The following is a 15,206-nucleotide window of genomic DNA, read 5'->3' as shown; positions in this document are numbered from 1 at the left end:
AATCTGTCATTAATTGATGGTCATTGCCACGGTTTGCAGTGGAGGACATTGCACCCACTCCGGTGTTTGTCATACCCCTACAGGTAAACCAGAAGCACGATTACCAGGCAGCATTTCTTTAACAGTGAATTCACTTCTTTCGATCAAACTTTCTAAATGCAAACAGAACCTGAAATCAATTTTCCAACCTACTTTTACTCACGTAAGATAAATTGATGGCCATCACACAGTTTAAACAGCTGCTACGTTTTAATGGATCCACACAATATTTGAAGGAAGTTCAGATCACAAAATGGGGCTGCATTTATATACAATACACACCCATACACAGGCACATAATACATGTATCTTTCTGTGTAAAGACCTCAATTCTACTTCATTAGGAGATCAATATGGCCACAGCTTTTTAAGGTAATTGTTAGCAAACATGGTTTAAGTTTGCGTCACTATGAATTGGGTCTTTTAGTCAAGGGCAATGGATGACTCCTGTACACATCAATATGAGAAACCATTTCAACCTTGATGAGAAAAAATATATCTGACAGACTGTGCATCTAGCTTCTTTATGTTGCTCGCATTTTATCGATACTTAACCGATAATTTCATATTATCGATACTTAACCGATAATTTCATTTACTTGTTACAATTTTCAACACCTGTGTGTTAACAGATGATGCATAAAAAGCTAAAATCGGTATTTTTGGGGTATTTTTAGAAGCCTTTCCTTTCATTCTCTGTATACCCGAGATTTATCATTTGAAAAAGCAAGTAGCAATATCATTACTGAACATCATACAAAAGTGAAAAAAGCAAGTACTGAACATATACAAAAGTAAACAAGAGGTTCAAGGGCCACATCGCTCACCTGAGTCACCTTGGCTCATATTTAAAGATTTTCCCTATATATTCGCATGTAAAACTTTGATCTCTATTGTGGCCCCTACCTACCCCCGGGGACCATTATTTTAATAAACTTGAATCTGCACTATGTCAGGAAGCTGTCAGGCAAATTTGTACTTTCCCGGCCAGTGGATCTTGAGAAGAAGATTTTAATGATTTCCCCATTATATTTGAATGTAAAGGATTTATACCCTATTGTGGCCCCATCCTATCCCTCGAGGCCATGATTTTAACAAACTTGAATCTGCACTGTCAGGAAGTTTTCATGTATATTTGTTCTTTCCTGGCCCAGTGGTTTTTGAGAAGAAGATTTTCCCTATATATTGGTATGTAAAACTTTGATCCCCTATTGTGGTTCCATCCTACCCCCGGGGGTCATGATTTTAACAAATTTGAATCTGCACTATGTCAGGAAGCCTTCATGTAAATTTGTACTCTCCTGGCCCATTGGTTCTTGAGAAGAAGATTTTCCCTATATGTTTGCATGTAAAACTTTGAATCTCTATTGTGGCCCCATCCTCCCCCCCTCTCCCCCAGGGCCATGGTTTGAAAAAAAAAACAACCTTGGATTTGCACTATGTCAGAAAGATTTCATATAAATTTCAGTTCTTCTAGTCCAGTGGTTCTTAAGAAGAAGATTTTTAAATGACCCCACCCTATTTTTACATTTTTGTGATTATCTCCCCTTTGAAGGGGGCATGGCCCTTCATTTCAACAAACTGATTGAAACCAAATTTAAACTTGATCTGTAACTTGCTATAGCAAAACAATGTACCAAATATCAAATGAATATCTGCAAGCACAACAAAAAAAATCTGGAAAACTGATAATTCATGTTATTTTTCTAAGTCCAAGGGCCATAACTCAGTGAAATTTCAATGGACCAAATCCAAATTCGAACTTGATCTGTAATGTACGTGCTATGGCAAAGCAATGTAGCAAATATGAAATAAATATCTGCAAGAACAGAGGAGAAAATAGTGTGGAAATCTGATTTGCAGAATGGACACAGGCAGACAGAGAGCAAACCTAAAGTCCCCTTCGACTTCCTCGGTATAGGTCATCTAACTAGATTGGTCATAGGGGACTAAAAAGTACTGAACATATACAAAAGTAAAAAAGTAAGCAGCAATATCATAAATGTACGTATACAAAAGTGAAAAAACATTAAAATTCTCAAACATTAGTGAACACATAAACAAAATGGGTTTTGTCATTTTGATGTACATGTATATTAAATGAATTCTGAAAATTATTAAGATATATAGCTCTCTTCAGTAAGGAGATATTTCATAAGGATTAATGAATCTTTTCAACCCCTTCGAGCTGCCATATCAATGATAAAATCATTACCTCCCTTCTGGGTTAAAAATTATCTCCCAAAATCAACTAGAGGACAGCACTGAATTTCAATGTTGAACTCTATAGGTGATTAAAATCTTAAACTCTTACATTTCAAATTTAATGAATTAGCACATTGTAATTTTGATGTTAATTGTTTATGCTAAAAGCACAGTTGAAAAACAGAATGTGTTTGTGAAATACAGTAACTCAAATTACGTGGACTTCAGGGCAAAGATTTAAAAATGAAAAATTCAAGTGAGATATATAGTATACAATGTATTTTTTGTCCTTAAACTTTGATTTATATGCAACAAGTTCATGAATACATTTACCATCCATTTTTGTGTGCCATTAATTGATTATAAGTATATGATGTCAGGAATGAATTAACGTCTTTTTAAGTGCTTGTTTATTTCAACACACTATAATAGCAATTTAGTGAACAAAATTAACATTTCTATCAATAGCTTATCTATAAAAGATACACACATAACATATGAATATTGTTTACAAAAGCACTTTATACATTGTATTTGCAGGCAGGAAAATGAGATGAAATTGCCCTTTTATCAAAATTTCAAAAATCCAGGAAATGCTATAGTAACATTTCTCATGTCATATCTCAGAATTCAAAAACAGTTTTCTATACACAGATCATTTAATGAAGTTGTACAATGCACCCTTCATCAAAATCTTTTAAAAAACCAAGTCATTTCCGGGGAATTCAAATCTTATAATATCATAGTCCTTTGACTTTAGCAGTTGCATCTTTCCAAAGGTACAGGACCAATATAAAAATTCTGTGAAAAAAAAATGTCCTTGGAGATAAGTATCAGATAAACATACATGCTCCAAACCATTGATCCGGGTTATACAAAGTAACTAAATGAGTTCAAATTACCTCCTATAAAATTAACCACAAATATTTACCGTATTCAAAGCAAACTGAAGATTGAAAGCTGACATTCTTACACCAACGTGGCAGAACTCCTCTCTGGCCAGTCTGTGACGTGATGTGTATCCGAGAAATAATCAGCTTATATTTGTAATTTATACATTTCGTTTGTAGGTAAGTTAGACAGATACACACTTTTGGGGGAATGGTGCAACAGATGTCACCAAAGCCATGTCTATAATTCCCACATTAAATTAGCATCGCCATTTATCATCAATCTACATGATCATAAATGACTGGGCATAATACATCTAAATTAATATCTAAATTTTCAACCCTTTCTCTTTTTTCACCCCCCTTTTTAAAGTTTTCTGTATGTAACAACATGATTCACATGAATAGAACAGAGGCAGTCACACTGCGCACCCGGGGCAATTACTAACACCTGTTACATGTACGGCTACAATTAGCAAATATGGCCAAAATTAAACAAACATTGATCTTTCCTATTCATATGGATTGTTTGCGTATTTTAACGTAACAATTTGTTGGATTTGCAAGTTGTTTGTTTTTCAAATAAGACTTTTATTTTAGATATGCAAAACTCACACCGAGTACTCTCCGACCTACACTATTGTATAAGATACTTGCATATTAAGAAAAGAGAAGCCGATGGAATGTAGAGCTCTAAGCTGCCGTGCTCGTGAGGGGATATTTTACAGATGATGTGTATAATGGAGACTTTGGATTCTGAATGCAGTCTGACAGAGTCCACTCTAGACTGAACCAACACAATGCTTTTTGCACTTTTCCAACTTTAGGATCTGGCATGACCATACAGTGAGAATATATTATTAAATCAGTCAAAATTCCAAATTGATCTATAATCCATGAAATATAGATATGGTTGTACCATGTCAATAAAATTTATGCTAAAGTTAGATTTCATTGACAAATATAATTCAGAATGTCAAAAGAGTATAGTAGTGTAATTTTTAAATGCCAAGGCTATCCAACATAATTTTTGACTCAAGTCTTTTTCAAGTTTAAAGTCAGCTAGCTGTCATGGACTCAGATCCATCAGGACCTACAAATCTGTTACTCATCTGAGGGTAAGAGTGGACAATAGTCACATTCCGGGATAGATCACATGTTTCATGTAATTTCACTACTGAAAAGTCAGCTGTTTCCCAGGCAGCATTAGACGAACAAATTGGATGGATATAGAGTATGCGTTAACAATTACAGGGTAATTTAATTTAATTCCCTTCCATAAGTTAGAATTTACTGTCTCTGATACCACAGCAGCTAAACTTTGAGAATTTGTAATGGTACGTATGTGTTATAGTAATTGAAGTCTCACAGAATGTTTACCATTACCAGACAGTACGAGTCTGCAAGGATCACTTAATTATTTCATTTCTTAGGTCAGTTAGGGTAGATATATGTACTAATTGTCTCAAAAGTTTGCAGCATTTCTTCACACACACATACATGGATCCACCCAAACCAACCACTTCAGATATATTGCTTAAACTATTCCCAAATACATGTAGGAATGTATCCTATTAAACCAAATTCACAAAACGAAAACTGTAAAACATTCATTTACTTAGTTCTTACACTGCATTTTTGATAAAGGCATGAAGAAAAAAAATCTCAGCTTTATAGTATCACATGTATATAATATCTTTGGGTTCTGAAAGTTGAAAAAAGTAGTGGTACATTTTGTAAAAAATTGTCAATTTCATCTTTTAACAACTAGGATGATAAAATTATAAAAAGAACAAGATTGAAGTTTGCTTTCAATCAATCAAAGAGGATCAAACCAAAATTGTCAATTCTGTTTAAACTTTATTTTAATTCTTACATTGAAGGGGTTATATAAACAAGAAATGCATGGACACCAACACTCAACTGAGTCACCCTGGCCCCTTTGTTCTTCAGAGGATTTTTAAAAGATCTTTCCCATCTAAAATCCCATTACAAATTTTGATGCTATTGTAAGCTACAGATTGTTAAACTTGACCTTTTTGCACTTAAAATCTACCTTTTAATATTTATTCTCATCAGTTCAGCACAACACAATTAAATCAAGCATTACATTAAATTAATGCACTCATGTCTTCTAACAAAATAGATAATATTAAAAAGTTTAATACTACATGTAGTAGATCATAAGACTGCTATACCAGGGCCGTAAGTAGGGTTCTAAATCAGGGGAGGCAGGGGATTGGGGGCCGCCGATTGACTTTACGACTGAAAATGACACTTTTTAAATCCCAATTTATCATGTTTGTGTTTCATTTGTACTATGTAAAGAATCGTAATATGGTGTCAAAGACAAAGGTGCTTGTCTTCATTTTAAACATATATCCTATAATATAACATTTATATAATTTTATTTTCTTTTTTGCCAAAAAATCAGACGAGGCAGTTGCCTCGTCTGCCTCATCGGCAGTTACGGCCCTGTATACGTAGCCATGTCCCCCACTGCTAAGTTGAAGCACAAAAGTCCCATAACTCCTGTAAAATTTGTTGAATCAAAATGACAATGCAATATTATCAACTACATATGGTGACTAACAATCCTACAAAATTTGAACAAAATCCGTACTGCATTCTCTGAGGAATTGCGTCCACAGTGTTCCTACAGTGTCACTATAAACATGTACAAATTCAACAAAGTCCTGTAACTCCTGTAAAATTTGTCGAATCAACATGACTGCGTAATATGATTAGGTTAAGCTTGGATGCTGAGTTGATTTTTTGGTGTTCAATAGAAGGTGTTATTCTTTCAATTTATGCTCAAAGATTGCAAACAAACCAAAACTCTAAACGTTTTAACAAAGGTGTTTTCACAATGATTAATTGACACATTTTTACATTGATTGCTGCACAAACTTAAATAATGATGTTTTTACAATAATTAATTAACACACTTTTTCAAAAACAATCATACTGATTATCGCACTTCAAACAGACTTAAAATTTGTTTTATAATATCTCTGCTAAATCTAGTTGAAATATGCATGGAAAATTTCCTTTTTTTTCTTAAGTAATTAATCATTTATTATGTCTTTAATAAAAATATTAAGGGGGGGGGGATCAATTAAGCAAAATGGGCTAGATTGACAACGGGACGGACCATCTAGGGACGGATCGACCAAGGAGTTGCGTCCACAAAGTGTTCCTATAGTTTCAACAAAATCCCATCACTCTTGTAAAATTTGTCAAATCAAAATGACGGCGCAACATGATCAACTACATATGGTGACTAACAATCCTACAAAATTTGAACAAAATCCATTGAGCGTTCTCAGAGGAGTTGCAAAGTCAAGTGGGACAGATGGACGGACGGATGGACGGACAGACGCACCAGTATTTCCATGTCCCCTTTTGCTTTGTGGTGGGTGACAAAAATTGTACATTGAAGTTGCATTGTCTTGCCTCAAATTCTAAGAAGGAACATAAAATAAGATCTTTTTAATTATTGGTCAAGAAATTAGACTTGTACAATACAAAATTAATCAATATAGAAATTTTCAAAATTTAGTGTTCTTTTTGAAAACAAAAATCAAATTCACCAAATAACAACATTTGAATATGTTGCAATTCATAAATTATAAAATTGAAATTCATGTCTTGGGATCTATAAATATTGACAATACATTGGGTTCAGTAAAATTTTGTTTACTGTAATATATCCAAGCAAATTAAGTATTGTTAGAGCATTTAATGCATGGCTGAGCTCAACAGCTGAATGCAGTTACATGTACTCTTATCCTATTTATTGCGAGCAATACACCAACTGGGTGGGGTGGGGGATTGTACCTTTATCCCATTAAGTGCATTTGTATCAGTCACAACTATACAGAATCAAGAGCTGTGAAGCATGTAATTCAAGAAAACTGTAATGCTTTAGAGAGCACGTAATACTTGAGCTTATATCTACAATCTATAGGCATCAGATACAGAAAAAAATAACCCGAAGGGGAGTTCTAAGAATCTTATATCTACAATCTATAGGCATCAGATACAGAATTTTTCATTTACATAATTATTTACATGTACTACAATATACACAAAAATCTAAATCCTTATTTGCTCGCTTCAACTGACCTTTACTGTACTGGTAACTATAAATAAAACATAAAATATTAGAATCTTCTGCCTAGCTCCTTTATAAATACTTGCATCATGTACATGCTGGTTTTGGAGACAGTTATTGATTCATTTTATGCAAATATGTTGTTCATGACAGTACATGAACAAATTTTGAGATATATCAATTTCTGAGGAGATCAGAGATTTTAGATTGTAGAAAATCACGGTTTATCACTAAGGTCATCAAAACTGGTCAGTCGACGATATAATCCTGTATTTCAAAGACTTCCTTAAAGTGGTCTATGAAGATAGTCTCACAAAATGTTGTATTTCACAGAATCTTTTACAATGGTCTACAAATATATGTCTCATAGTGCTATATTACATATACATGTACTCCCATAGAATATGGTATAATGCTGTACTACATAGACTCCCATACAATGATATAATGTTGTACTAAATAGACTCCCATACAATGATATAATGCTGTATTACATATATACTCCCATACAATGATATAATGCTGTACTACATATACTCCCATACAATGATATAATGCTGTATTACATATACTCCCATACAATGATATAATGCTGTACTACATAGACTCCCATACAATGGTATAATGCTGTATTATATATACTCCCATACAATGATATAATGCTGTATTACATATACTTCCATACAATGGTATAATATACTGTATTACATATATACTCCCATACAATGATATAATGCTGTACTACATAGACTCCCATACAATGGTATAATGCTGTATTATATATACTCCCATACAATGATATAATGCTGTATTACATATACTCCCATACAATGATATAATGCTGTACTACATAGACTCCCATACAATGATATAATGCTGTATTACATAGACTCCCATACAATGATATAATGCTGTATTACATATACTTCCATACAATGGTATAATATGCTGTATTACATATACTCCCATACAATGATATAATGCTGTACTACATAGACTCCCATACAATGGTATAATGCTGTATTATATATACTCCCATACAATGATATAATGCTGTATTACATATACTTCCATACAATGGTATAATATGCTGTATTACATATATACTCCCATACAATGATATAATGCTGTATTACATAGACTCCCATACAATGATATAATGCTGTATTACATAGACTCCCATACAATGATATAATGCTGTATTACATATACTTCCATACAATGGTATAATATGCTGTATTACATATATACTCCCATACAATGATATAATGCTGTACTACATAGACTCCCATACAATGATATAATGCTGTATTACATAGACTCCCATACAATGGTATAATGCTGTATTATATATACTCCCATACAATGATATAATGCTGTATTACATATACTTCCATACAATGGTATAATATGCTGTATTACATATATACTCCCATACAATGATATAATGCTGTACTACATAGACTCCCATACAATGATATAATGCTGTATTACATAGACTCCCATACAATGATATAATGCTGTACTACATAGACTCCCATACAATGATATAATGCTGTATTACATATACTCCCATACAATGATATAATGCTGTATTACATAGACTCCCATACAATGATATAATGCTGTATTACATATACTCCCATACAATGATATAATGCTGTATTACATAGACTCCCATACAATGATATAATGCTGTATTACATATACTTCCATACAATGGTATAATATGCTGTATTACATATATACTCCCATACAATGATATAATGCTGTACTACATAGACTCCCATACAATGATATAATGCTGTATTACATAGACTCCCATACAATGGTATAATGCTGTATTATATATACTCCCATACAATGATATAATGCTGTATTACATATACTTCCATACAATGATATAATGCTGTATTACATATACTCCCATACAATAATATAATGCTGTATTACATATACTTCCATACAATGATATAATGCTGTACTACATAGACTCCCATACAATGATATAATGCTGTATTACATATACTTCCATACAATGGTATAATGCTGTATTATATATACTCCCATACAATGATATAATGCTGTATTACATATACTCCCATACAATGATATTATACATTTATTGCATGATAGTGAGGGAGATATGAAGATTTATTCACCCAAGAAAAATCATATTCCCCGAGAGCAAAGCCCGAGGGGAATATGATTTTTCTTGGGTGAATAAATCTTCATATCTCCCGAACATTCATGCAATAAATTGTTTATTATACCGAAAAAAAGCAAGACCACAAAATTGCATTTGAAATTGGAGTCCGTTCATCTATACATGTATGTACAGTGTAACTGAGATTGCCCTAACGGTAACACTGCGCCTCAACGAATTAGAAGGTACAAACAGTGAAATACAGTGATATGATAACCAGATTTTGTTTTACCATTCTCCTTGAATGCTGATTTACTTGCTTGTTTTTGTACATGTATCAACCAAAACCAGGCGGTTTAACTGTGTATCAGAGACCCGCATATTTTGTGCCTTACGAATTATGGAAGTAGAATGAGTCGGACTTATTGTGACGTCACAATACATTTCGTCGTCTTTGATGTTAAATTTACGGAAAATGAACGAGGCTGCCCAAGCGGTAAATATGATAGGGAGATATGATGTTTGAGAGGGCGATATGAAGTTTTGCTATCCCTGGCATGTGACCGTCTAGACCAATCAGATTACGCGTTGCACAGAATTCTCATACTGAGGTATAATAAAATGCTGTATTACATATACTCCCATACAATGATATAATGCTGTATTACATATACTCCCATGCAATGGTATAATGCTGTATTACATATAATCCCATACAATGGTATAATGCTGTATTTCCATACATTGGACTAGGAATATACTAGACTAGTATGTCTCATATAAATGCAGTATTTCATTCACTACTTTATAATAACGAGGTCTCAGTAGTGGATCTAGAGAAGATGAGGGTTGGGGGGTTGGCCCCCTTTTTTGATTAAACATTTTTAACACAAATGGAATTTTTTTGGTTGACATTTTGGGGTCTCCTGCCTCCCCCCCCCCCCCTTTTGGGCATAAAAGGTACGTACTTGCGTTGCAATCCCACATTTTGAAATTTTTTCTGGGTTCACACCTGAGTCTAGGAATATAGTCTTATAATGCTGTATTTCACAGAGACCTTTACATTAGTCTAGGAATATAGTGATAAATAGATATATCATATAATGCTGTATGTCACATACTCATGGGGTTTTTAGGGTCTTGACTTCAAGGGTCTGGGCCTTTCCAATTGGAAAAAATAGCAACATTTGCTTGAAATTGGGAAAAATGTTCCATACAAATAACTTTGAAGTAGGGAGAAAGCCAATCCAGAGTGCATTAAGGTATAATTGGACTCCTTCTGACTTTAAATTTGATCAATGCTTACCTCATTCAAATAAGCAGAGGCCAACAATTTTGAAGCAATAATTGTAATCTGTGGGCCTGTGAAAAAGATATATGAACAATAAGGCTACCCTGCTTTGATTTGTTTTCATTGAGGAATTTCAAAGGAAAAATTGAGAAAAGTACCTGCTTTTTAGCATTGGAAACGGGGCCTTATTTGCCCCCCCCCCCCTACAGACCTTAAAAAAGTCCCTGTACTCCTTTACATTGGTCTAGGAATATAGTCCCCATAATGCTGTATTTCACAAATTCCCTTTAAATCATTCTATAAATACAATAACACAATGTTATATTCCACACACTTTTTTTCTCTATACAAAGTTAGACAATTTCCTGAAATACTGGTAAATAACATTGACTGAGAAGAGTTCATGCAGAGTACCACACAGATCAGACCCGGTAACTTTGTGGTTTTGGAATTTCATTAAACATTTTTCAACTGATTTATAGAGCATAAATAAATCTGTTGGTATCCCTAAAGCTAATTTTCTACAGTTTTAGTAGAAAGCCATCTGAGAAAAAATTAAAACCCCTGCTGGACTGTGATCAGCAGTCAACATTCAACCCTACTCAGCTAGACAATGATATTTGAAATAGACAAATATTATTTATATTTTCATTCATATTCTAAGATGAAGTCAACCATTATGACAATGTAGAACTGAGTGACAACAATTCTAAAACGGATTTTTTAAATTTAGGCTCCCAGCTGGGTAATGGTCATTACACATTGGAAAAAAGCTATTATTAGTAGCAGAATTCATGACCTAATATTGAACTTCTATCAGACTGAAATTGAGCGAGTTAATTAATCATACTACATGTAGTTACTAATTTATTTATTCGAAAATATATTCACTACAGAATCAAGGATTTTGAAACAATACCTCTTCTTTTACTGTTCATGTTCCCAAGATACAGAAAAAATATTAGCTGTAAATACAAGGTGAAAAGCACCCAGCATCTCTCATCTTATCTGTTTCAGATTCAGCTTGGCTGTTTTGGTCAAGTTGACACAGTTCAGACTATATATACAATATATAAAATAGCACACAACAGCTCTAGGTTTAGATAATTTTTCTTCAGAAACTTGATTCTTTTTCTATTCAAATAATAAATGACCTTAAATGACCTTTTAAAACGTGTATATTATGATGAACAATCATCGGTATCCCTTCAAATCTTTTATTTCTAACAAGTAAATAATGTATTAGCAGTCAGGTCTGTGGTGCAAGTCTTATTATCGCAATTCACCTTTGAATTAGAACGCTTTACCTGATATAGTATTGCACTGTGTGACGACACAATGGCCTACATTTTTGCAGTTACTCCCCTTACACCGGAAGTTGGGGGCGCGCTTACGATTGAGGTCCTAAGCTTCACATAAATACTATTCACAAATAGTGTGTAGTAAAGCTTACATTACCAAATTCTTTAGTATACCAAGTTTTAACAGGGTGTATTATGTCTATGACAAAAACAAGGTTTAAATTCTTGGATTTTATGGAGAAAACTTTTTAAAGTATGCACTTTGTCAAATTGTAGAGTTGGGTGTTATAGGGTGTATTTCATGTTTATTTCTGTCCAAATTATACAATTGATATCGATGATATTTCAATAGTCATCTGATTTAAAAACAACAGACACCTAGAATTTAAAACACAATGAAAGCATGTGATACAATCAGGCACGTTTATAAGACTCAGTTCATAATATTGCCTAAAATTTCTTGACATGTACATTTAAAAAAAAATAATCCAAAGCTCGAGAAGGAAGGTGGCAAGGGTTGATCTTTCATTTCCATTCATCGGTTAAATATTGCATTTCCACTACCATTCACGACAATATTGGTTTTTTTTGGGGGGGGGGGGGGGGGGGGCTGGGCTATCTGACTATAGATCTATCTCTGCATGTAAAACTAAATAAGTTTGTATGTAATAGTAAGAGGAGGCAGACCCATTGTTGCTAGGAGCCTGATGATTGTTTTTGTGCTCATTTGAGTAATTGAAATGCAATAAGAGGTGTAAGTCGATGTACACAAAATCTAACTTTCAAAAGATTAAATCACACGCGAAAAAATATTTTAACAAAAATATTACACTAGAGATACCCATTCGAGATCATTAAAATGCTTTATTTATTGGCACCTAGTGTACATTTAGCAACAAGTAGTTTTCAGTGTGAAATGATAAATTGATAATGTACATACATGTATGCGTTGGTTTTACATCATGTGTTTTTAGGCATATCGTATTGCATGTTTTTTTTTTGCGTTTTGATTGTCGAAAATATATTGATAAAAATTAATAATGAAGAATTGCAGATATACTAAGGACATCATGATTCTGATCTAAAGAAATCGAGGACTAGTTAATATTTACGTACTTTGTTACATCATGACCATACATTGCTTGCGAGAAAACCACACAAGCGACACATATAAATGTAATTAGTGACTAAAATATTATGCTCAATTATACTATTTTTAAGTCATTACACTTAATTCTTCGAAAAATTCCTTAACTGGCAATTGATTGCAATCAAACTTGTAAATTTTCTATTTATTCCTTATATGACACCGTCAACTAAGGACCGCAATTTGCTGCGCGCCCTCTGTGATCAGGAGAAATTAACTCGCATAGCGTTATGAAAAATGTAGGCCATTGAATGAGACGATTGAACAAGTTTGATGTAATACAACAAGAGTTTTCATTGGCAAATTACAGCCCGCCCACTTTCTCGAGCGGATTCAGTGTAGCTGGAGAACTATACATAGCTCTCTGAAAAGATCCACCTCTTATAAAAACCTTCGATTTATGGGTCACAAAAAGCTGCGGACGGTTGAGGCCTGAAATCGGTGTATTCTTGTGTTGCTGTCTCATAAACTCAATATAAAAAAATCTTAACATATTTTCCTACTATATACTTGCATCCAAACATACCTTCAAATATTCATTAAAGCCACACACCACCCGAAAACTCGCAGCTTCAAATGATTTCATATGTTGACGTAGCCATGTTAGGTAGCCGGTCAATTCGAACTCTTGCTATTGGTATCTATTCATAAAATCGGTTGTAAGTTATGTATTTGCTCTTCATTTATTATCAACATTAATAGAAATTAAAACATTTTTGTTCCAGTTTTTGTAAAGGTAAAATAAGCTCTTGATTAACGAAAATGCTACATAAGCCCATTAGATGGAGACCGGCCGGCGCGGCCGCTCATGACTAATGAAAGCCGCACTGCCGTGAGTTTAGCTATTTGAATAATTATCATTTAATGGGACTGGGGTGGTATATTATTTAAACAATTTAGCTAAAATATTTGTGGGGTATTAGTACACATCTAGACGCTATTGTGCCAATATGGAAATGAACCAGGATCCGAATTGACCGGCTACCTGACATGGCTAAGTCTACGAACGAAATCATCAAAAGCTGTGATCGAGTTTTTGGGTCGTATGGGGCTTTAATAAATATTTGAAGGTATGTTTGGACACAAGTATAGTAGGAAAATATTTCATGATTTTTTTAAATATTAAATTTATGAGACAACAACACAAGAATACAACTTTTTCTCTTTCTTCCTTTGAAGTTTTTTTCCATCTAGCATCTGGCCGTCATGTTTTCAAATGCTGACTACTCCCGTATAAGGGAATTTGGGCGGACTTATACATATGGACCAATGAGAGTTTCTGTTGCATTTCACAATTGTATTACAAACAGATTCAATTGTGTCGTCCCACTACGCAATACTATATCGGCCAAAGCGTTCTTATTCAAAGGTGAATTGCGATAACACTCATGGAATCCCTGAGAGGGGTTTCTCTTCATCAACCTTAAGAATGATGGCAATGGTTTCCAATGAGTTATACAAACAGCTTGTCTTGTTTAATTAACTTAATCGATCAGTTTTAATTCTCTCATAGTGAACTCAAACATACCAAAAACAGTAAATGTATACTTGAAAGCAATCAACAATTACTTGTATTGGAAGAATTCAGACACAGCTATTGGAACCCCCTTCATCTGCAGACAGGTGTTTTACTAAATAATGTCAATATTGTTATTTTTGGTAATTTCGACTGTATTATGGATACATTTCAGTTCTCTGCCTCAGCAGCACAGACAACTAAAAAAATAAAAAATCACCAACTGCAGAAAGATTTCTGAAGTGACTGTAAGGTCTCTGAAAGGTTGTAAAACAAATCCATTTGCATCCAAAGCACATATGACTGGATGCATTGATTTGGTTGAAATGGTCCCTTTTAAACGAGGTCTGTAAATGGTGTTTCTCAATGGTCCTTGGCATTTTACTAAAACAGTGGTGATCAGTTTTACCTAACAAGATCTGTGATTGACTGGCAAAGAGCCTACAGTTGATTGTTGTAAAATGGATGTCAAATCATTGAGTGATTGCAAAGTGGTTTTGAACTGTGTTTCGGTCATTTTCAACTTATCACTGTTTTATAGAATAATTTTTTCT

The 15,206-nt window shown here is 33.7% G+C and overlaps 1 protein-coding gene across 3 annotated transcripts in view; it reads right to left on the bottom strand.

Annotated features, from left to right (window-relative positions):
* The window catches only part of LOC125670523 (bifunctional 3'-phosphoadenosine 5'-phosphosulfate synthase-like), a 32,920-nt gene that overhangs the window by 13,499 nt on the left and 4,215 nt on the right, over positions 1 to 15,206 (bottom strand). The window contains exon 1 of one of the 3 annotated variants that reach the window (XM_056162297.1): positions 3,176 to 3,314. The exons of 1 other annotated variant lie outside the window; for it this stretch is intronic. In XM_056162297.1, coding sequence (XP_056018272.1) covers positions 3,176 to 3,211 — 36 coding nt within the window. In that variant the 5' untranslated portion in view covers positions 3,212 to 3,314. Of the gene's footprint in view, positions 1 to 202; positions 341 to 3,175; positions 3,315 to 15,206 lie in introns of those variants that run through there. One more of the 3 variants, XM_056162300.1, reaches the window with a different exon arrangement.

The sequence above is a fragment of the Ostrea edulis genome, chromosome 4 (genome assembly GCF_947568905.1).
Source record: "Ostrea edulis chromosome 4, xbOstEdul1.1, whole genome shotgun sequence".
Lineage (NCBI taxonomy): Eukaryota > Metazoa > Mollusca > Bivalvia > Ostreida > Ostreidae > Ostrea > Ostrea edulis.
Note: the sequence above shows the minus strand (reverse complement) of the source record. Positions and strands in the feature narration are given on the sequence as shown.